The sequence below is a fragment of the Apis cerana genome, linkage group LG6, assembly GCF_029169275.1.
Source record: "Apis cerana isolate GH-2021 linkage group LG6, AcerK_1.0, whole genome shotgun sequence".
NCBI lineage: Eukaryota > Metazoa > Arthropoda > Insecta > Hymenoptera > Apidae > Apis > Apis cerana.
The window spans coordinates 7,768,871-7,793,218 of record NC_083857.1 but is presented as its reverse complement, the minus strand read 5'-3'; the positions used below and the strand labels follow the sequence as shown (position 1 = coordinate 7,793,218).

The 24,348-nt window shown below is 38.4% G+C and overlaps 1 protein-coding gene across 2 annotated transcripts in view; it reads left to right on the top strand.

The window, feature by feature from the left end:
* LOC107995194 (uncharacterized) overlaps positions 1 to 24,348 on the top strand; it is a 109,250-nt gene that overhangs the window by 50,316 nt on the left and 34,586 nt on the right. For both annotated transcript variants that reach the window (XM_062076195.1, XM_062076194.1), the window contains exons 5-6: positions 1,974 to 2,097; positions 12,647 to 12,736. In XM_062076195.1, the coding sequence (XP_061932179.1) occupies positions 1,974 to 2,097; positions 12,647 to 12,736 (214 nt within the window). The remainder of the gene's footprint in view (positions 1 to 1,973; positions 2,098 to 12,646; positions 12,737 to 24,348) is intronic.

Here is a 24,348-nt window from a genome sequence, read left to right as displayed (position 1 = left end):
AAAAGTTTCATAAATCGTATATCGTATATGTTTATTAAAATTTTGATATTTAATGTAAATATATATTGTACATTTAATCGTCGCGTCAATATTTAAAATTCCCAATAATTTTCTAATTTTCTTTAAACGTTAGAAATCAATGTATTTCTCCATGAATAAATTTATTACAAAAGTTAGGTGGAGTTCGATCGAGTCGAGGGCAGCAATCGTTTGAAATTCCCGCCTTTCGAAAAAATGAAAGGCGGGAATTTCAAACGATCGCATGGCGGCAAATTCGAACGATCGCGATCTCTCGCATCACATTTTTCGCATTTTTTCTCGACGAGAAATGGAAAATTAGTAAATCTCAGTAAAGAAAGAAGAAAGAAAAAGATCATCGCGATCTCATCACGTGCATAATCGTAAGATGAAAAGGCCAACGTGAGCCTTTACATCCCTCCAAGAAATACGATACACCCTGTGTTCGTCCCGGCTGCGAGTCGCAGCCGGCGGCAGCTGCGGATAAAAGAGAATTGCTTTAATTACGGCATGCCATTTGCAAACAGCCGCGCGTGCACTTTGATAGCCATGCTTTGCAGCTCATTTCTGAGAGAGTACGGAAACGACGGAGAGAGAGACCTTTCTAGAATTTATGTACACGTGTTATGTGCCTTTACCCGCTCTACATGGCCATTACTAATCCGCGCCGCTACTTCCAACCCGCCCATATTAATCCTGTCTCTATAACTAACTTCTACATACACTGTACACACACACATACACACACTCACTTATATATACCACGTATATATACATTTCGTAGGAAAGAATGGTTGCCAACCTCGGTTACTTACGGATAAATTACGCTCCCGTGATCTAATAATTGCCCGCGTAATCGAGAGAGGAGAGGGGGGGGGGGGGCGTTTCACGAATTATTATTTTCGAACGGACGATCCTTAACGACGGAGGACAGTCCTGTCGTTAATCCTGTTAATTTATATTCATAACCTTGTTCAAACCCCTCCGCCACCGCCCAGCCTAGGGATACACGGTTGTTCCATCGATTGATATTCGCGCCTCCGACCTGATTCACGGGCCCGCGACACCGTTGGCTGCGTTAGAATTTAGATGGGTGCATTACGGGGGAATTTAGCGCGCTCGAAACAGCTCCCTGTATTAACGATCGTTTGTTTATTATACCGTGCATGTGTCGCATTGAATCCGCGTTAAATGGTTTTCGGGAGGGTTGGGGGAGGAGAGAGGGGTTGAAACGGCCACGGATTTTGGATTCGTGCGGATGGGAGGGGGCGAAAGAATTGAACATCGGTGGAGAGGAACTAGGATGGAGCTGAGGTGTACGCGATGAAAGGTTAATGCAAAATTAAATCCGACGTGAATCAACGTAATAATATATCGCATCTACGTGTGAAGCGTGGAGGAGGGATGGGTATGTAATTGTACGAGGGTGTATCATTGTTATTATCATCATAGAATCAAGTGACCGAATTAAATGTTATATAGAAAATTGGATCAATGATGGGTAAAGAGATTTGTTTGAATATTCGAAGAGAAAAGAACTATACATTTTACTTTTATTACTTATATACCACAAGGAAGAATTGTGCGAATTAATTTTCCTTTTCAAAATTTTTTCAATGAGAATCAAGAAACTCCAGTTTCTACTAGTGTGTTTTAATTAATTGTTGTAACGGAACGTTTAATCAATTACGAGAATTAATAATCGAACGACAACATTTCTATTACGCATTCGTAGCTTACAAATGCTTTTATCGCTCGCTATACACGTGCATAGAATCGTATCGCGCTTAAAGAGCTTTCTGTATACATGTATACTGTACGAAGATTCAAGAGAACGTAGATACATGGAATTTGAATTCTACTTTTGATGCTTGATGCTTGATTTTTCGTCTCTTTTAATCTATTCGATTATGATAGAATCTCTCGCTAACTTTTATCGCGATTTTCTGTTCCAGGAGGGTTCCGGACAATGGGTCAGCCTCGACTTGGAGCTCGAGATGAGAGGTGCCGAGATCATCGGCACGAAAAAGCCAACTGGCCACTCGCTTCTCATAGACTGCCGTTTGGAGCTTCCGTTCGGTAAGTCAGCAGAAAATTTTTCCTTCTATTCGGTGTAGAACAGTGGTGGAAGCATGTCTGTCGAATATAAGCGTACGTATCCGCGGGGGTATATATGTATATATATATATATATATGTATATATGTATGTGTATATATGTATATATATATATGTACCCACATTACAGATAAATGAATAGAAAATTGGAATGATAATGGGACCGTTTGTTAAAATATAATTGAAATAGCAAATATATATGTGTATATATGAAAATAAATAAAATGGAATGGAATTGAATTAAATGAAAAAAAAAAAAAAAAAGAAAAGAAGAAAATGAAAAAGAAAAGATTAAAGAACGGACACTTTGTATCTTTGAAATGGAAAATATTTTCTCGGGTGTATCCTCTTCGAATTGCAAATAGGCCGTAGTTTTCGATCAACGTTTAATAACCATTAAAGACGTAGCATTGGAAATCCTTAACGGTTCATTCTGTTTTCCCCGATAAATCGATTCTGTCTTTCAATCTCTATTATTCCAATCTGTTTTAAGATTTCCACGAGAAAGGAAAGAAACAGAATGAGAGAGAAAAAGAGAGAGAGAGAGAGAGAGAGAGAGAGAGAGAGAGAGAGAGAGAGAGAGAGAGAGAGAAAGAGAGAAAGAGAGAGAGAGAAAGAGAGTTCAATCGACTCGAAATAATCAAACGTAGTTTGTTTGTAAATTTGAAGTTGCCTGTCGTGGCATCGTTTTACAATTCAAAGCGGAGAGAGAGAATAATCAATTAATGCAATTTTTTCGTTATTGTTGTCGGGGATTGAATCGTTCGAAATAACGTCGGGAATCGGCCTCTCGAAATGAAAAAAATTTTATCGTTATTTTATAATTATTGCCATCCCGAATGGCTGAATCGTTTTATTAGTCGACATTTTCGCCAGATTAAAAACCACGAACGGAAGTGAACGGCGTTTTACGATTACAGCCGATGATTAAATATCCCGTTCATTTAACGGCCTGTGTCTAATTTTATTTCGGAAACGTGAATCCAGAGATCAAGGATACAATTTACGAGAATCTTTTAAATTTACTTGCTACAAAAATATTTACAGGGTGGATCCTGTAACGTGACCATCTTGATTACTTTCTCTTAATTGGTCAAAATTACTTTTTTCATCAGTTATGTTAAACTCGAACTTGTATTTTCTTTTTTTCTCAATACATGATTAAAATTAATAATACAGCTTGGAACGAAACAGGAATGAAAATAATCAAGGTATTCGCATTAAATAATCCACCCTGTATATTCCCCCTATTCGATACGATACGAAAAACAAACAGACCAAAAAAAGGGAACAATAAAAAAAACTACGAGCACTATCAATGCAATATCGATGTTCCCCGAATTCACGTTCACGTTCATATCGTTTTCTATTCATTTATCGATCTTGCCCACTCCCTACGAGCTAAGACCTTACGAACCGTCATCATGGTGCACGCAATATGCGCCATGTTTTTCACGCGTTAACCAAGAACGGCAACGTTCTAAAAAAAAAATAAGAACAAGTAAATCGGCTCTTTATTGCGCGAGATAGTTCGTCGAGCGTACAGCGATTGCCAAATGTGAGAAAAAAACGTCTTTTTATCCGTCATCCCCGCCATCATCCCCATCTCCTTTCAACAAACAATTTCTTTCTGTCACTAAATTTTCTATTAAAATCGATTCGTATTCGAATCATCGCGACAGATCGCACGAGAAAGAGAGACAGAGAGAGAGAGAGGATGTAATCGTTGAAGACAAACTGTAGCGTTAAACGGGCGGAAGTAAGAGGTAGATAGAGGTTAAACGAAGGAAATAGGATGTAGTAGGTTCTGCCTTAAAGCGGGCGAGGACGTGGTGGTGGGAGGAGAGAGGGTAGAGAGAGAGAGAGAGAAGTGTTGAAGCCGTCGTGGATGCATTGCGGCGGTGAATCTAAGGGGTCGAGTGAAATTGCCTGGCAGTAACCAGCAGCACTCGTGTAATCGAGGCGATAATGAAATGCCAGTGGATCGTGCCATTTACTCGTGATCGACGTGGATCCTCCACTTGAGAGAGGGGAAAAAAAAAAAAAAAAAATGAAGACAGAACGGTTCCATCCCGCGTTCCACCCTCGCCGCTTCGAGTGGCTCCAACTTTTAATTGAGTACGTCTAGAAACTTGTCGAGGCTTTGGCTTGGCGCCTTCCTTCCTTCCTTCCTTCCTTCCTTCCTTCCCTCCCTCCCTCCCCCTCTTCGTGCATTCGCCCTTCGATGTACTGTTTAATGTCCGCCAGAGTTGACTGGTCGTGTACACAATCCCGAGGATCTCGAGGATCTCGTGGAAATTTCGAAATCTTGGGAAGGAAACGAAGAACTATCATTTAACTGTCGTAGCATTTAAAATTCTACTAATTTTTTGGAATTGGAATTTTAGTTTTTGAGACATTCACACAAACACATTCGTTTGAAAGAAATATTTCTCTCTTCCGCGAAACTGGAAAAGAAAATTGAGAAAGAAGTCGAATAATTCGAAATTTTCTATCCAAAATAAAAAGTCGATTATGTATACCAACTACTTGTTAAATTGTAAAACGAAATTCTAAATTCTAACTCAACAAACAAAGAATCAGGATTTCTCACTGCACAATCCAAAACACTTCTTGGATTATTCTAAATTTCGATCTCTAAACTCGACCCCGAAGATATCTCGCGAATTTTATTAACATCCGGTACGGATATTGGAAGGGAAAGAAGATAATTCGAATTTGCGAGGGTGGAAGGCAATTTTAACGGAAATAAAAAAAAATCTAGGCGTGAACTTTCGCCACTCGTCGTCGTGGTTATGAAAAATTAACGAGAAATGATTTTTTCCCTCTTGTCTCTTTACCTCTACGAATCAAAACGGTGGCGAATCGATCGAAGCGTGGATCGAAATATGGATCTCCTTCTTGAAACGCCTTCTCGGATGGATTTCGCCCGAAGAAATTTCTAACACGTCGCCAAATTTCACGAAGGTAATCGCGTTGTTAATGGTTTAATGAGGGAGAAATAATCGCGGGATGGGAGGAGGAAGAGGAATTTTTCTTCCTTTTTCTCGTTCTCACTCATCCACCTCCCCCTTCGATAATCTCGAGATCGATCGATATTACATTTCTCGAGCATAAAGAAGAATTTCGTGACAGAAGAGGGGAACACATGTTGGCCGATTGACTGAGTGTATACACAAGCGTGAATCTGATTCGATGATCAGATCGGATATATGCAATGCGGGGGGTATGAATTATTTATGGCTAAGGCTGAATAACTGCGAAAAAATGTAAATCCACGTTTTTCCCATGGGCTGGTGGGACGACGTAACTCTTTTTACGACGACTGATTTAGAGCAACAGATAACAGGTATTTTTAGAGGAGCCAGGCCCTGTGTGTGTGTGTGTGGAAAACGTAAACAATTTTTAAAAGTCGACAGCGCCTTGATGGTGTCACATTAATCCAGATAAAAGATAACGAATTTCAGATAACAATTGTACGAGGGGGGAAAAAATCTCTGGGCTTTTTTCCAACCGCTTTTCCAATCGATTCATACGAATTCATTTCGTTCGTATTTTTTTCCCATTTTCATTCGAAATAAAAAGAAACGGGAATTTAACGTTAAATAAGCCGACGCGAGAGAACGATTTCTAATTAAAAAGGAATAAATGTTGGATAAAATTTTCGTGCTCGTATCTTATTCTTCTCTTCGAGTAATTTGAAAATGGTTCATCGAGGTGAAATGTCGAATATTGTTCAGATGGTGATTAAAGATAATTTTGATGTACGAAAGAGATATAATTATGGAATCTGGAAGATGGAATAACGGCGCTGCGAAGAATCTTATAATTAAGGAGAAAGACGTTCTCTGTTGGGGTCGGGCGGAAATTAATTTTTGAAATTGGCCAGATATCCTTCTCCACGGATACTCTTTCTTCTGTGCTATTTCTCGAAAACCTTGGTCTAAGCAATCAAATCTGTTACTGAATAATCGCCGCGAATCAAATTCCGCTCACGCGAAATCTTGTTTTCAATGTCGTGATTACTCTTATCGATTGTAACTGTGCATGTATATAAACACGTTTTATTTCTATATATATATATTAAAACAAATTTTAATAATCGTATAACAGAATTCAAGGTGATTCTTAAATATAATGATAAAATAATTCTAACTAAAAAAAAAAACCTATTCTCCCTATAAAAATTGTAAACTGTCAATCATCAAACGTGTCTGTCAAGTTACGAAGCGAGTTAGATAGGTTAGATAATTCAACGCGATTATCAAGTTTTCTTCCACGTAATGCCATATAAGTACTGCACAGTAATAATATAGTATAGATTTCCGAGAAATGCACGTGGGCAGCAGTGCATTCGCAAACTTTACGGCCATTTTTCAACTTTCGAATGTGCGTATTATTTGTTTTCGATATTTTTACACCGGGACCTTAGCAACAAGTCTAACGTTTTTACGACTCTTGCATAAGAATGTAGCAAGCGTACGGTGGCTTTCATCGAACTTTTTATTCTCGGAGGACGAATAGGAAGGTGGTGGTTCGTACGGTTCTTCTCCCCCGGAAGTAGCGTGCTTTCATACGTTGCCCGGTCACTGGCACATCAACGATCCATTACTATCGATCCTCTCTTGAATTAGGGTTAACGACATGTTAAGATTTACTCGTCGTTTTTTTTTCTCTCTCTCGAATTTCTCGATTCTTATAAATTTGAAAAAATAAGGAGTGAATTTTTATATATGGAAATTACGAAGGTGCAAATATTTCATCATAATTGATGCAAAATGAATCATTTTTTCAACATTTAAGCTTTTTTCCAATACACGAATGTATTCCTCTTTCGAACAATTTTATTATTTATTACGCACTCCAAGTTAATAAGAGAAGGATAAATTCATATAGGTTTTTTTTTATTAAGGTCAATGTATTGAAAGAATTTTTCTAAGGAAGCGTGAAAAAGCAAAGGTAATCATTTTCAAGATCTCTATATGTTGTATTATTTCGCGAATCGTTAAATAATTAATAATTCCAATCGAGTTATCCACCTTTCTAAGTCAAGTCTGGTTGTTGGATCGAAACGATACGATATTATGTAATAATTTTCAATTATTTTACGTCGAAAAGTTTTAAGCGTGTTCAAAACACTTTTATTATATTCATATTGCAGGCCGTGAGATACTTCGATGACTCGTTAAAAAAGTTGTATCGCGGTTCGTTGATCGGCCAAACTTTTTTCATTAACACCCCCCCTTTTTTAAATTTGCAAAACACCATCAAACCGAACCACGGTTTGTATCTCTTCGTTTTCCTGATTTTCCAAATGATTCGGGCAAAACCATATCCTCGTGGATGCACGGAGAAGGAAGAAATTCTATTATATGATTCTAAAAAATAAATCGAAGGGGAATGTAATATCTTTTTTTCGATCTCGAAGCTTTATATCCGAAGAAAATCGAGATTTGTCAAATGCGTGAGGAGAAACATGGCTAATTCTCAAAGTTCAAGAGATTATTGGTAGTATGATTTATTATATTAAAATAAATAAGTAATAAGGCGTGGAATAAAATTTTTTCATTTCGTTTCGATTGCATTTCGAGGAAATGAAATTTAAAAATTTACGAACACTTGATTATCCTATATTTGATTTTGATTTTCGAATAAGAAAAATATTATTCTGTGCTTGTTATTTATTTTTCACACATGTAAAATAACGTTCCATCAATAATCCGTATATATAATTCAATTCATCAAGAATTAACCATTTTCCTGCATGTATTTAACAAGTATTTAGTTTGAAATGAAAAAATTATTATTCTTTCTTCCCGACTTATTTCTGTATATATTAAAATCACTTTCTGTTCGATTGTATTATCACTTACGCTCTCTATGTATATGTATATATATTTTTCTCTTTTCCTCTTTTTTCTTTTCCATTTTTCCTCCCTCGAGTTTCTCGAAGAATTCGGTTGATTCGGTAGCTTTCTCGACGCAAAGGCGCAAATTATTTTTCGCCACGCGATGCTCCACTTGACCGTGTTGCGAAATGAGGAAAACGAGGCCGTTTATAATAAACCTACCGGCAACGAAAGCTGACGTTTCACCCACCACTCCTTTTTTTTCTCTCCCTCCCTTTTTTCTCTTTTCTCTTTTTCTTTCTCTCTTTCTTTCTTCGCTCCCCTTTTTTCTCTTTCTTTCCCTCCTCTCCTCGTTCTTCCATCGCGTGTTCCTTCTGTTTCCCGATCCAACTTGTTTAATGGAATTCCGCCGAATGCCGCACGCTTTACCCCTCGTTCTTCTTTCGTGTACCTTTTGCTGGCATTCGCTCGCGCGCTGAAACACCGACTGTTCTTCGTTTTGAATATTAAGCTCGTCGAGGGGAAGAATTTTAACGACCGAGAATACGTAATTTAATTATCGTGGTGTTGTGTATTTTTTTTTCTTTTTTCCTCTTTTTTTTCCTGTTTTTGTTTCTCGTTCGTTTCTTGCCTATAAAATTATCGATCGTTGGTAAAACGATGGAAGACGCGATGGAGAGATTGATCCCGCGGCGAATTTGAATTCAGGTCGACTTGTTTTTGACGATTTGTTTCGTTAAGATAATTTTCGGTATTCTCAATAAGAGAGGTTGAGAAGAAGAAGTTTAATCGTGCGTGATTTGCTATTTATACTTTCAAATATTATATAATTTTGAATGTACGTTAAATATTTGATTCCAATAATTTTTCAACAAAAGTTCAAATTTCGATTTTTATATTCGATTGTATCTTTGTTCAGATTCTCGGAGTATTAACACGTGATAACGTTTCTAGTACTTTGGGGAAAATATACGATATTTATGAACGTAATGTAGAAAGGAGAGTAAATATAAAAGCGAAAGATGTTTGCATATGATTCTCGACAAAAATGAGAAGGGATAAAAATGGAAGTTGCTCGTTTGTTCATCTTCTTTAGCTATTCCACGTATACTCTTTGTATATCCCTCGTATTTTTAACAAAGTTTTGAGATGCAACGACTAATTACGCGATGAATTTTAAAAAGACTTTTCCCTTCCACTTGGAATCGTTTCATAGAGAAGTTATAATTTCCTGTTATATAAATCAGAATGGGTTACAACGTGCCGTAGTTTGTAGCTAATTAGTTGTCACAAGTAAAATAAATTCCCTGTATCCTCGGCGAGGTGGATTTACAAATTAACCTTAATTAAACGTTTGTTGAGATTTGCGTGTGGGGACTTTAATGTGAAATTTATCACGCCACAACGGTTTTCTGTCATAAAGAGCACAATGAAATCTAAGGACTAAATATAGGCTAAATCTATCGATTAAATTGTTACGTACATTTTACAGTACATTCTAATTTTCCGTGGGATTTAACAAATAAAGCTATTAGATCATAAGATCATTTTAAACTAGTCAAATTTTGAATGAACTTTTGGATAAACTCGATGAAATATGAAATTAAGCAAGATTCTTGGACCATTTTGTATGTATGTATTTTTATATATGTTTTCTTTTTTTATTTCGGTTAATTCGATTTGGTTAATTATTAAGTATGGTTGATGAAGTAAAAAATTTTTTTTATCGAAATATCGCGCATGAAAAATTTCATTGTCAAATATAAGTGATATATATTATATTATACATTTTTAGAAATTTTAATTTATGCGGGGTGCAGTAAAACATAAAAAATTTAAACTTGATTTTATTTGTGATTTTAACAAAATTAAATTACGTGTAATTTAATATTATTCTACTACTGTATAGAATTTTAAATGACATTAATTAATTCAGGCTTTGAAAATTTTCTCTCAATTTTCATTTCCATATTATAACATTCTAATTGATTAGATTTTATGCATTTAACTATTTAACCATCCTATTAATTACTTCAATTATTGCATACAACAAAATTCGATTAATTTATTAAGTAAAACTTATCCTAACAAAAAAAAGCATCTAAAAGCAATATTTAAACACGGATAAAATAAAAAGTGCAGTTAAAAAATGTTCTGCCAATAGAATTCCGGACGAAATAAAATTTCCAAAAAATCCAATCTCCGATAAAAATAATATCTTGTTACGTCTTGTTTCGAGTTTCCATCCAACGAAACCACACTTTTTTCATAAATTTATAATAAACACGAACAGAGGAAAAATTCCATCCCATCCGTTCACGATAAAATCTCGATCTCGGTTGGTTGGAAGTTAAAAGAGAAGCCGCATATTTATCTCTCTCTCTTTCTCTCTTTCTGTTTCCCATTTATACCTTCTTACGATAATCAAAGTCCACGTTAGCGCGTGCATATCCGAAAATCCGATGTACACAGTCGACCACATCGAGGCAATCTAAACTTAATCCCGAGTCGGGGGTTTTGTTTTGGCGAATGGTTATTTCGACCACTTGTCCGATTCGATCGCAGTTTTGAAAATCACTGTTCAGTTGCTCTTGGATTTCCTTCAACCTCCTTCTCGAATCGTACACTATGCCGATATCTTCTCGCGAAACAATCGACCTACCCCTTTCTCTCTTCCTCGCCGTTTTCTTCCTTCCATTTGTTTCTGTTACACCATTTCTCGTTTATTTTCCGCTCGACTATATTCCCTCTCCAATTTCTTTTCCCTTCCCATTTTCTTCGATTCCACTAACTTTCTGTCCATTTCTATCATTCTCTTCCATTCCAATCTTACTCCAATCTCTATAGTAGTCTTCTCTAGTTTTTGTTGGCTGTTTCCGAACTACTATATTTTCCTTTTTTATCGTTCTGTTTGTTTCCCCTGCGCCATCACACTTCTTTATCTTTTTTTTTCTTTTTTTCACCGAATTACCACTCTCCATTCCGTCCTGTATTCTCTTCTCTATTTTTGCTCAATCGTTCATCTCTATTTTTTTATTTTTCGATTGTATCATTTTCCTTTTTCTCCGTTATTCCGCCTCTTTCCGTTTTTTGCACCGCAAATCCCTATACTCTCGCCTATTTTTTGGATTATTTTCGTCGCATCATTCCCTTTCGTTTTTTCATTTTTTGTTTCTTGGGTTAAGATTTTCTTCTTTTATTCTTTTCGTTACGCCATTATATTCCTCTCTATCTTTATAGTTATTTCTGTTGCATCCCCATTTTCTTTCGTTCATCGTTCTACTTGCTTTCTCTATTTTTTCCCGTTGTATTCCTCGTTTCTTTCCTTTTCTTGCAACCACCAGTCAAAAATTAATTCGTCCTTTTTCATATCATCGTCGTCACTTTCTTTCTTTTCTTTTCCATTCATTTCGATTACCATTCCTCATCTCTTCCTTCTGCTGCAAATCTTCCTCGATTCTCCACTCTACATTTTCTTCTCTAAGGGCAGAGATCTTCCTCTGAGAACTCGATTCCTTTTATCGAATCTTCCCCTCGCGCCACGTTTCGACTCAGAAAGAAGGAGGAATAAGTATCGGAAAATAGATAGATAGGTGCGCGATACGATCAAGGGAGGCGAGAGAGAGAGACTCTTGTTTATCGAGGGAAGTATCGGCGTGTTTTGGAAAGTGATGCGCGCTCCCCACGATGAAAAAGTAAGATGACTATCGATGCACCTGCTTCGGTGTTAAACCGAATGTTTAATCGCATCGTTGGCAACCGAGCCAAGATAGATATTTGGTGGGTGAAAAATCGTGAATGGAGTGGAATTTCGTTCGAACATGAGACGTTGATGATATTGTAAAGGGTATGAAACGGGATTGAATCGTGACGAGGGAATCTTTAGAGAATAAAAGAAACAATAACACGTAATATTTAAATTACGTGCTCAATTGAAATTGTTCAATAAGCCATATACGTTGACGATGTAGAGAGCATTAATATTTAAATTCCTAAACATCTTACGAAGTTTTACGAAAAAAATTCTCAGAAGGAAGTTGACCCATTCGAAAGATGTTAATTTTTTTCTGAAGATTATTTTCAGAAATGATGAAACCATTATTTAAAATTAGATATACATAGATAGATGGAAAATTTCTACACTTATTTCTACGCTCTGACCTCTTTCTACCTTCTTCAGCCCGTAACATTATCCGTATTAGAATGGTCGTGTGTTTTATATTATAAAAATTTGATCGAGGAGAGGAATGTTGGTCGTTAATTGAAAGTTTCGTTGTTTCTCTATATCCATCCTCCTTCTCCTCCTCTCACCCTTCCCCCGATTTATTATTGACCGTTGGATTCCACCTTTCGTGCATCAAAATATCGTGCATAAATCATTGAATCGATACTCTATACCTGCCCTTTAACGAAGGGATAATCGGTCAAAATGGCGGATCTTTCAATACTTGATAAGAAGCGAAAGGTTGAATCGAAAAAGAAAGAAATATAAAATATTGTTAAAAAAGACGCATAGAGTGGATGAGTGAGTCTTTTTTTTTTTTGGTAATCGCTCGTACGCGAGAGAGATCTCAAACGTTGAAGGGCTGTTGAAATTAGGACATGATCGCCAATCGGATCATGCACGACCGATCTTATGTCTGATCAGTCTCTGACCAATCAGGAAAGTGCGAACAACGAACGAGATGGAAAGCCCTGCTAACGAGCGAAACGGCAATGCAGTTGCGAGCAGCCCGGCCCATGTGTGGCTCAGGTACCCTCGTCAAGATCCTTGGTTCCTAAGATCGTAGGACAGCGTCCTGATCTCTCAGGATCGCGTCCTTGATCCCGAGATCTATCGTTTTCGCTTTTTATTAATATCCTGGTTTATCTGAACCAATGCATCCGAATTCCACACGCGATGTGGATTTCTCGTCGATCGTGTGACACATCTTCACATCTATCGAGCCACCGATTACTTCTTCCTCCCCTCCCCCTTTTGTGATTCTCGACGCGCCTCCTATCCGCGAGCAAAACGCGGATTAAATCTGACACGATCCACGAGAAATGAAATCCACGCTGTTTGTACGTAATTAGCGATACGTTAAACCCCTTCTTGCTCGTCAGCCACTGCACCTCAGATATCTTCTACTATTATTATTACTATTCATACTAATTTTACATTCACTCTTTCTCTTTTCTCTGCTCTTCTCCTCCCGCGGGGACCATTTCAGAGACCGGGGGGGAGGCGTCTCGTCTCGTCGAGCGCCTCGTGACGATTGGTCGGCTCGCCGGATATCGAAAACCGCTTTAAATATATTGTCGAAGGAATCGTCGCGATAATCATCCGCGCTTTACGTATACGCGCTTTCGGGGGAAAAGTGGAAAAGGGGCTCTCGAGGAGGCTCGATTCGAAAGAGAGGAGGCTTGCCCTCGACGAAACGTGTGTTCAATGTTGCCGGTAACGAGTCGAGGAGGTTGAAATTTCGACGAGAGGGAGGAGGTTTAATTCGGCGCGGAGAGGACGGTGTCTCGCGGTTATCCCGAGCGTGCATGTTTAAAGTAAAAAAAAAAAAAAAAAAGAAAACGAGCGCTTTCGAAAGGGCGCTCGTTCGTCGAGTGGCAATGAAAATTTTCGTCCCGCGAAAAATTTAAGCGAAATTCTCGGAAATTAATTAACGACAGATTTACGCAACGATCTTGCACAAATTCGGGAGAACACGCGAGAGAGAGAGAGAAAAAAAGGATATTTTATGAAAACCGTCGTGAACCGAACGTTGTTGTAACGTGTTAACCCGTCGAATGGAAGAGAATGGAAGGATGGCTTAACCCCGAGCGTAGCTCGAATACGAATCGACGATTTCGAGAAAGGAATTTCCGGCTTTAAATTATATTGGAGGGAGAGGGGAAATCCCCGATCGAATCATGGAATTCCATTAACCACCTTCTTCTCGATGCAACCTCGTCTTCGCTTATAATGTATATTTTTTCAAAAATGATTAAACGTACTTTCGGATATTACGTAAATAACCCCGGCTTAACCCCCACCGCCCTTTGACCCGATTGATCGACCGAGCGCCCTGCTCTCTCTTCGGCTCGGCCAGATTATTTTAAATGTCGAAATGACACAGTTCCCCCGTTTCTCGTGTCGTTCTCTTTTCCCCTTCCGTTCTCTTTCACCTTTTTTTCTTTTTTGTCACACTATATATATATATTTATACACGTTATGTACACTTTACCTCGAATTCCAGTCTCGCGGGTGTTCTTTTTTTCGCGTTTGTACGCGCCCTCCCTCCCCCGATCGCGTTTCATTAACTTAATTGTAGGGAAGGGGGCACGTTCCCTTGTTGCGTATATACACGCTCGTTACAGGGCGCCGTAAACGTGTGGGTCGCTCGTCACGCCATCCGTGCTTCCGTGTACGCACACTTTGATACGATTTTACGGTTGATTAAACGACTTTAATTATCGGCGGCGCTTTGACGAGATCAGACGGTTGGGGGATAAAGTTTTCAACCGCGAAAATCACCGGTCGCGCCCTCGCTGCTGGTAGATGACAACCCCTTCTCTCTCTCTCTTTAACACGTGGTAGACTCTCTGATCTCGCGAACCGAACAATCGTCGCGTCTCTCAGAAAAAAGGACGTTTCTCTCTCGCACACTGTGACGTGGGCTTCGTTCAAATTGATCAGGTTCGTTCGAATTAATTCGGGAGAATTAATCGGGCGAGATAGTTGTTTTACTCGAAATAACGTATTCGTTTCGTCTCTGGAAAACTGCTCGATAAATTACTTTTCCGTTTCGCTTGGAATATTCGAACAAGGTGGGATCCTTTTAAATTTAATCGTGAACCGTGTAAAGATCGCGTGAATCGTTGGAGGATAATTACGTAATCCGATTCAGAAATGGAGGGAGGAACGGAAAGGAGAATTTTTTGAAACTTTAAATGTCGTGAAACACTAAGGTATACGATATTTGAACGATGAAAATACGACCATGTATATAAACACGAGCAAGGCTTTCTCTGATCGATCTGAACGAATCTACAGGTACAATTTACACGTGCACAGCATTCCTCCTATTCAATACGAGTTATGTATGACACCTGCGTGTTACCAGTTTGTGTGTGCAAATTATATAGAACAAAGATGGGATGTTTCTGCTTTCACGGTCCTTTTTTCTGCCTCTCTCTTTCTCTCTTTCTCTCTGTTTCTCTTTCTTCTTCCGTTTAACTATTTCTATTTTTATCTATTTGTCTCTCTTTCTTTCTCTGTCTGTCTTTCCTCCACTATTTGTCTGTCTGTCTGTCTTTTCTGACGTCGCGAAAGAGAGAGGTTCTCTCTTTTCTCTCTTCTCTCTTTCTATCTTTCTCTGCTTCGCGAGAAGGAGGAATCGGTGATGGAACGACGAGGAATCGTTAACAATCACCGACTCCAAAACCATGTTTATCCCGCTTCTTGATCCCCTTTCTTTCTCCCCGTTTCGAAAAATTTCGTTTATTAAAGCACACACCGGTTCGACGTTGTGTAGTAACCGAACGTTGCGTGCTCTTTTATTTGAGAAACAGCACCGTGTTGTTGTTGAGTGAAGTGCACGTAGTTAAAGAGAATTTCATTTCATCCCCTTTTTAGTAAGTCTTTTTTTATTAAGATTGTTAATGTAGTAACCGAGTTGCGACGAAGAATTAAAGAAAAAGAAAAAAAGCAAAAAGAAAAGATTCCTCGAGATATATCATCCGGCCATGGATATCGATTTCGTCGTGTGTACACTTCCGCTGTACTTGGCAAATACGTTGAATGCTCCGAGAATATGTCGGTTAGATTATCCTTCCACGTTAGATACGTTTTTTCTATGCGTTCTTTTTGTTCCAATTTCGTTTAAACATGTAGGGATCGGATAAGGATCGTTCACTTTTCGTTTCTCTCTTACATCCATTTCCAATAATTCGAAGATCATTTCACGCACGGCGATTATATAAAAATGATTCGTTAAATCGATTGATTATTTGCGTACGTGAGAAATTTTCTAGTAAAAATTTTCGCGAGGCGGGAGGTATATCGTTGGCGAGGATACGTGAACGATGAATGAGCAAAAACCTCAATTGGTCGATATTAAGTTGAATCGACTCAGAGGACAAAACTCTTGGAGTTTCTCTCCTCCACCCCACCCTCCCTTCCTCTCTCTCTCCTCTCTTCCCTCCCTCTCCCTCTTTCGAGTATATACAACTTTTGTTCGAGCACAAATTCACTTTGCAAGCATTGTAATCGCACGTGCACGCAGTGGCGCGGCGATAGCACAAGAGGGGTTGGGATATGAATGAAAAAAAAGTAAAAAAACGAGATCGAATAAAAATTGCATAAGTGATACGATACAAATGAATAGAAAAGGGAATGAAATAAATACTTGAAAAAAAAAATGAAATACTTCGAGTTTTATATATATGTATATATAACGAGATAGAATAATAAATAATCATCTATTCGATTGCTCGAAGACTCGTCCTTTTTTTTTCTTTTTTTTTTCTCTCTCTTTCTTTCCTGAAACGCGCAAATGTAAGAGGGTACCTGCAGATGCATCGAGCTATGGCTGCGACACTGTAATCAGTTACCAATTGTCCGTAGACGTTTTGTCTCCTTTCTACCTCCGATTCTTTTTCTTGCTCTCCTCTGTTTGCTACACCTATACATCGCGATTATTTTTATCGACATTGCAAAAGGATCTCTGTCAGTGGGAAAAATGCGCGTTTTCGCCAACCGGATCGATGACACGTTCTACTTATTTTCCTTTTTTTGTTCTCTCTCTCTCTCTCTTTCTCTTTCTCACTCTCTTTCTCTGTCTCTCTCTCTCTCTGTCTCTTTCTCTCTCTGTCTCTGTCTCAGTTATCTTACATCGTTCCAATGAATTCGATTAGTATGTGCCTAAAACCTTTTTTTAATTTTTTATAGAATAGATTCTTATTACACGCATGACCTAGCATCGTGAATCGTTGTATAACTTTTGCTGCCCGTCCGTTGGCGTCTCTCACGATATATGAACGGTGTGCCTTGGTGAATAATCGAGGAGCGGAAAATGTCGGGGCGAACGGTTATTTCAATCCGCAGACTCGCGAAACACGTTGTTATTCTTAGGCGGATTCGCGTTATTCTTTGGACGAGGGGAGGCTATTTTTATATAACCGGCTCTTGATTTCGCCGGAGAAAGAAAATTCACAGTTTTATTTATTTTGTCTTGATAGAGTCGGACTGTTGTGTAGTATCGTATCGTCGTACGCGTTGCTTGAGATTACGATATTAAATTTAATCGCGCCACGATGAGATGGAGAAACTGGAATCGTAAGTGTATCATGGGATGGATACATTTCTCGAAACGATTGCAAAATTGAATAACGACTGAATAATCGTTGACGCGAGTTTACGACCGTTTATGATAAAAGTTGTCGATCAATTTGCGAAGAAAATTGAATGTGAAATTAGAACGCGTTTGGCCGCAATGATTAAAATATTTCGTTCGTGTTTACAAAGATTCTCTCAATTCCGTTAACGAAAACATTTGATGAACCCGGATTGGTACCCATCTCTAATTAATTTTAATTAAAAATGGAGATCCCGATTCCTCCAGTTTTTTCTTCTTCTTCTTCTTTTTTTTTTCAAAACGTTCCTTGGGAGCGTACAATTAGGAGGTAGGTACAGAAGGAATAATTAAAGGAGCGAGGTCGAGTGAGAATAATCAAAAGACGGAGGGAAGAAAATGGAGGTTGTAAGTGTTAAAAATAATCGCGGATTTTTATATTCTGGGGATCGCCCGATGGAGCGAGCACGACCCTTGAAACTAATCTGATAGCGCGTTAAAGATTTCTAAAATTTTCCCCGGAGGAAGTTTAAAGTCGTGGAAGTGGGAAGGGTAAGGTCGACGAGGATTTTTTGGGAAGGAGACTTTCCTAAATTTTGCATGCGGTTTGCATAAAATGGGGCGCAAGAATCACGTTCCACGCCTCTGTAATTTTTAGAGCTCTTCAGGGTTTACGATATACGGTTAATCGCTGTTTAAAATCAGCGAGATACCTCCAATTTGTACGCCCTCAAAGTCTTCAATTTTCAAATTCTCTCAGGCAGAAATGCGGAGAAACCGTTTACGTTATAATTCTGGATTTTATGCGTTGAACTTGGAATTTCGAGATAATTGTTAGAAAATTCTAGTAACATCGATTCGTCGTTAACCTGTTCCCTCAAATTAAATTATCTAACGTGTTCAATGATGTTTCTTGACAACATTCGACAACGATAAATTAAATTAGATCGTCCGTACAAAGTAAATTTAAATCTTAGATATTGGATGAAAAATATCTCGAACAGTCTTTCGAAATATCTAAACGAAATTCGAATAAACGTTCCACCGCGATCGAAAGAGGGAATATAAAAGGAATTTAGTTACTCGACTCGCCTTCCAATCCACGCTTGGAAACTCAACAACTTCCAAGATATGTTCAACTTTCGATACGAGTTCCGGTTTTCAAAGCTGGAACCGTTTTAAAACCCGGCCCGCTCCTTCTATTCGAAAAATTCGTAAAAAAAAACGTGCAATAAAAATCTCACCGTTGGCGTGAAACCGCTATTATCATCATCCTCGCCACTTTGCCGACGAGTCGCGTGTGAACGTCTGTTATTCGCCAGGAAAAACAGCTGTAACTCGAAAACCAGCTGGAAAACAGGGCTTCGCGCAAACTTTTTTGATTGTTCTTGCGCGGTGAATTCAACCGAGGCCGAAATTAGCTCCCTTAGCTGTATGCACCGTGTGCCGAGTGTACCCTTTCTGACCGTTTGGGGAGAGGGAAGGGGGAAAAAAGCTTCTCAAACGTACGTTCGTTGATTCTCGAACGAACAAATGGGCAAATCTGGCGTATACAAGGGGTCTAATTGGATCCCAAAAGTAGCGTGGAACGTATTCGAAATTGCATTGTATACGGAAAATTGTGCGCACGAAGGAAAAGAATTAGATATCAATTGGATCGAAATTTTTAAAACTCATTTATATCGGGAGAGAAATAGAATTTTCTGAATTTCCATTCGAATTCTTACCGATGATCGACTCTTCAAATATTTCACGGAACGAAAGATCGTGTGTATATAAGAACGAAGCGGAGATTTCAATAATTGTCAAATTATTTCACGAAGAATCTACTCGTGAACGTAAATAACAAATTGTCTGTGCGAAAATAATATCTTCATTGATAGAGAATTAATAACAACGATCAGACAAGCCTGTGTAACAATTAATAATAAAAATAATTTCTTAACAAAATCATCATCCTTTTTAGAAAAATTTCGTTATGCGATTATTTCGTTCCACGAAATCAATATGTTGGAAAAACTAAATACGAAATACGTGAATATGAAATGGGTTTTCGTTCTAATTTTTCTTCAACCGACAACGGGGTTGTCGAGAACGGACTAATTACACACTCTTGACCGCGCGGACAGTCGAACGAGTAAACGTGGGGCTGTGAACGAGATTAGGGAAGGCAAAAGGGAGTGTGAGTGGGTGATTAGCAGAACGAGAACGACTTCTCAGGGATTTAAAGTTTCTGCTGGCCGGTATCTCTGGTCGGCTGCCTCGCGAGCTTGCGGTGTATGCGGGTCGTCGTTTCTCTTCTTGGACTCGAAACGCGTTAATCCATCGTTGAGGCCGGTTGAAACGATATCCGGCTCGGGTGAAGAATCTGATGGCAATGGTCACGCTCTGTTATTCATTGTTATTTTAAATCTTTCACGCACCAGTGTTCTCTCCAAAGTGGAGATGGCTGTTTCAATAATATTGACGGTAATTAGAAAATGTTTTAACCTTTCTCATCTCGCTAATATGAAAGGAAAAGAAAAAAGAAAGTGAAATGATGAATCACAATTGTTATAGGAGATGTCAAAATCTTTGTAGATTTTTGAAGTACTCGATGAAGTACAAATTGTTGGAAAGGTTGGTTACGATGTTTCCGAAATAATGAATATTTTAAGAATTAAAAAAATGTCGCTACGTTCGTCGAGATCTTAGTATAATAATCTGAAGAATATTATGAAAATAATAAGAAAAAAAAAATATCATGATCGCAATTAGAAAAGACGTACAAATCTTTGAGATATTGAAGCGGAAAGCTTAATCTAAAAGTTGAAAAGCTTCGTAAAGAAAACCAAATTATCTTTTTAGATTAATCCAACTTTTTTCTTGCATTAAATTTTAACATTTGAATTTTAAGTTTCTTGATTTTTCTTATAGTAGCAGAGAAGGAATAAGTTTATCACGGGGCTTATCAAAAAGTCATGAATCGCTTGCACGATTGGCATGAAAAAAAAAACGAGCATAATAGAAAGGTTGAAGTAAAACAAATCTGCTCGATCGTCTCGAAAGACTTAATTAAATTGATTAAATTACACTGTGACTTCTTGGAACGATTCTCGCACGGCAAAAGCGTATACTTTGACCTAGTCAAACTATTGCATTTTTTTTCTTTTTTTTTTTTAATTGAAACTTCAGTTTCACGACGTATAATTATAATAAAACTTGCGCATTAGATAAAAAAAAAAGCAGTTGGAATAATGATCGAATGGTTTTTTGCCGCACCTGATGAAGGCAATTTCTTGAATAGATGAAAACGTTGTTTGCGTAATAAGTTTCTACGAGTCGAGTTTGTTCCGTTAACACGACTGCTTAATTATTCTTCTCTCTGCGTGTTGTCTTTGCAACGAATTTTATAGAATTGAATTGGCTTGTACATGTAAACGAATATATATAATATTTTCATTTTCAAATAAGCATCATCTTTTGACCTGTTAATCATCGTTAAATTTTGATCGTTGTTAAATTAATAAATTTTACGATCTCTCTGCGACTTTGTGATCGTATTAGAACCTTTAAGAAACTTTGAGGTACAATAATATAGCTTTGATGACCCTCTTACGACTTTTAGATGACATTTACCAGTTTTAAAAATGATCACGATGATGACGTTAAATCAATATAATGATTATTTTTCTTTTTACTTCCTTTTCTAAGCTTGGAGAAAAATAGGTATCAACAGGATGTTTTAAATAATTCTCTACATGGATTTCTTGTAATTTTCTAATACTATTGGCAAGAGATCTATCGAGACATAAGTATTCTAATCAGAGGTGGGATTAATCCCATTTTAAAAATTCAATCCATTTTTCTTCAATTCGTTATATTATATTTTCTCGTTATTTTATTAATAATGATCGATCATCGATCGCGTCGAAAGAGAAATCCATCTCGGTATAATTAGACGTAATCAATTTAGTTATCCTAGAAAGGAATTATCCGAAAATAAATGATCTTTCAACGTAACCTAATTACTTAAAATACACTTACTTACTATATTGATTTCTCTTCTTACTGTGTCAACGATCTTGGAATACTATCCATCCCTGCCCTCGTAATAACGAGAACGTATATATTTCTCTTTAATCTTCAAAATTGCCTTCGAATCGTGCAACATTTTCGAAATGATCAGAGAACGAATTAACGAGACCGTGTTCTCTCTCTCTTCCTCTCTTTTTCTCGACTCTCAACAACCTCGAAGCAACGCAAGAGATCACCACCAGGATCACCAATTTAAATTTAGCATCGAAAGGCAAATTTAGCAGACCAAGCACGGCTTCAAAGAGATTTTTACACGCGACAATTCGATCGAAACCCCTCCCCACGGGTCAATCTCACATCGGTTTATCCCGAAACTTCGCGTATCCCGGCAAAGGGAATCGTCATCTCGTTCGGTTCGTTCGAGCGAGGAGGAGTTTGGCTCGACACGAAGAAGGAGAAAAAAGGAGAGAGAGAGAGAGAGAGAGGAAGCCAGCAATTTCGTTTGACAAAGACTGTGAGGACGCTTCCTCTTTCCATTGTTTCCCTCTTCTTACGAAGTTTGTCAATATATCGACGACCAGCTGTTACCGTTCGACCATTACTAGTACGCTGTACTCCTCTCTCATCCCGTTTATTTCGATCGATCGATCGCGACACGCGGTCTCCGCAACCTCTCGAGAGAAACCGATTCCACGACGAGAAGAAAGTGCAAAATACTTTGATCCACGGCTCGAGTAGCGGAATGGCTCGAGTGCAGCCAGTTTTTCTTCTTCTTCTTCTTCTTCTTTCACGTTAAAGAGACGTCCCAGTGCCAGGGTGGAGGACCTCGATGCACTTGGTGATGCGGTGGAGGGGCGGTGGGACGCGGCGTGGTGGGTCGTGGGTTCACGAGAGGGTTGAGGAGGATCGAAGGGAGGTGGGCGAAGCCAAGCAGGGGGGTAGCAGGGGAGGTCTCAAAGAAAAGAACTACTCGCGAGACAAGCTCTCCTGCCGGGGCTTGACCCTTTTTTTAATTGCATCCAGACCAAAGTTAGAAACAACGACAACGGTGGTGGTGGGCGTCTTCTTGCCGCGTGGAGAGGTGGAGGGAGGGAGAGGGTTGAAGAAAAGGAATAAGCGAAAGGACAGCGAGGGGACAGAGCGCGGTCTGTCGCCGGAAGAAATGATCAAAAAACACGTTTGGAGGAGACACAAACCGCGGAACGTGTACGTTACGTGTCTCTCTCTCTCTCTCTTTCATTCTTTCTCTCTCCTTCTTTCTCTCTCTCTCCTTCGGCTGGAATGTAAAATATGTGGGTCAGGGTCGCGCTCGAGAGCATCGTTTCTTCTCTCTCTCTCTCTCTCTCTGTTTCTCCTTCGTTCTCTTTCTCATCTTTTTGTCCGTCTTTTTGCTTTTCCAATTTCACCCTCTCCGCCCTTTTTACATATACCACCCATCTCTCAATTTCCTCCCCCTTCATTCTTCTTCATCTTTTTTTTTTTTTTTTGTTCTTCCCTGAAATCCGACTTTAATAGCTCGTGCCGGGGGTATTACACTTCCTCTGTGATATTATTACGAGAGATTTTTATACGGGGGAAAGGGATTAGACGACGGTCGTCTCGCTTCGAGAATTCGAGAAGCGATCTCCGCGTCGATTCTTCGTTTTTTAACTGTTTTCGTTAACAGTTACGTTTGCTTAATCGTGTTTTCGAGGATAATCCCTCCTTATTATTTCCTGCTTGATAATAATAATTGGAACGCATTAACCGTAAGTGAGTCTCGTAAAGAAGGAGTGGGTGGGTTAGGCTCGACGTTTTGTTTTGGAGGGGGAGAGGGAAGCCGGGGGCCCATTGTTAGGACACTTGTTTCGCAAAATTTGTTTCCGGGATTTTTATCCGGATAACGGAAAGGAAAGATTGGGAAAAGGAAGCATTGTTCCAGAAAGAAAATTGTACATAACGTGAGATGGAATAATCCTGGATTCGGGAGAAGATAAGATATATATATATATATATATATATATATATATATATATATATATATATATATCCAGTTAGTTTACCGTTATTCGAGTTATCGAGTTAAAGAAAGGAAGTGGAGAATTAAAGAATTGTCCCTCTCATAAGATTTTTATTCTTATGCTTGAGAAGAATTCAAAAATTCAGCGCGATAATGTTAAGAAAAATGAAAAAAAATTTATGCTAACGATTCGAACGACGAAATCGAAGGAAATTAAAGAGGAAAATTGTGGAGACTGTCAAACTAGGATTATCCATAGAATTCGAGGAAAGATTGATTATACGATTATTTTGACCGCGTGCAAATGATCACAACGCTGGTTGTTTGTAGAAAGATTGGAAAAAAAAAGAAAGGAAGGTTTCTATATTTTGTTCGATGGGAGGAAGAGTTTATGGAAGTCGATCTAATCGTGATATTCGATCTCTTTGAAATTTTATGCTTACATACGGAACGTGCATTTTTCACGATTTCATCATTATCTCGCATCTAGGTTTGCGGAACGCTAAGTTTCTTGAATGAGCGTTTTATCGATTTTGTCGGAGTGAGATACGAGCCGGAGTGCCAACAATAAAAGTAATATTCGTGTGACTGGGACATATTTCGTCTCACGACACACGCGTATACGGTGTGTTTGTATATTTCCAAGAAGGAAGTTAAATCTTACCAAGTAGTCTGTTATCTATAATTTACTCTAATTATGATTTCTAAATTCATCAACATATCACGATCTAAAATTACTTTCTCAATTCTAATATATTTTTCGCGTGTATCTTTCTACTCGGATAACGATATATTTTTCCCCGAATTAATCATTTTTTTTTTTTTTTTTTGACTACTTTGCTGTCGCGTATGAATTTTCTAGTTATTGTTTACGATTTCATCGCGTTTTTTCCTCTTTTTCTCTTGGAAATCAAGTTATCATCGATCGATAAGTTGCTGTCAAATTGCCAGTGGGAGGTTAGAACGGGGCGAATAAATCTTGCACACGCCATTTTCTTAGGTACATCGGCTCGTACCTATTAT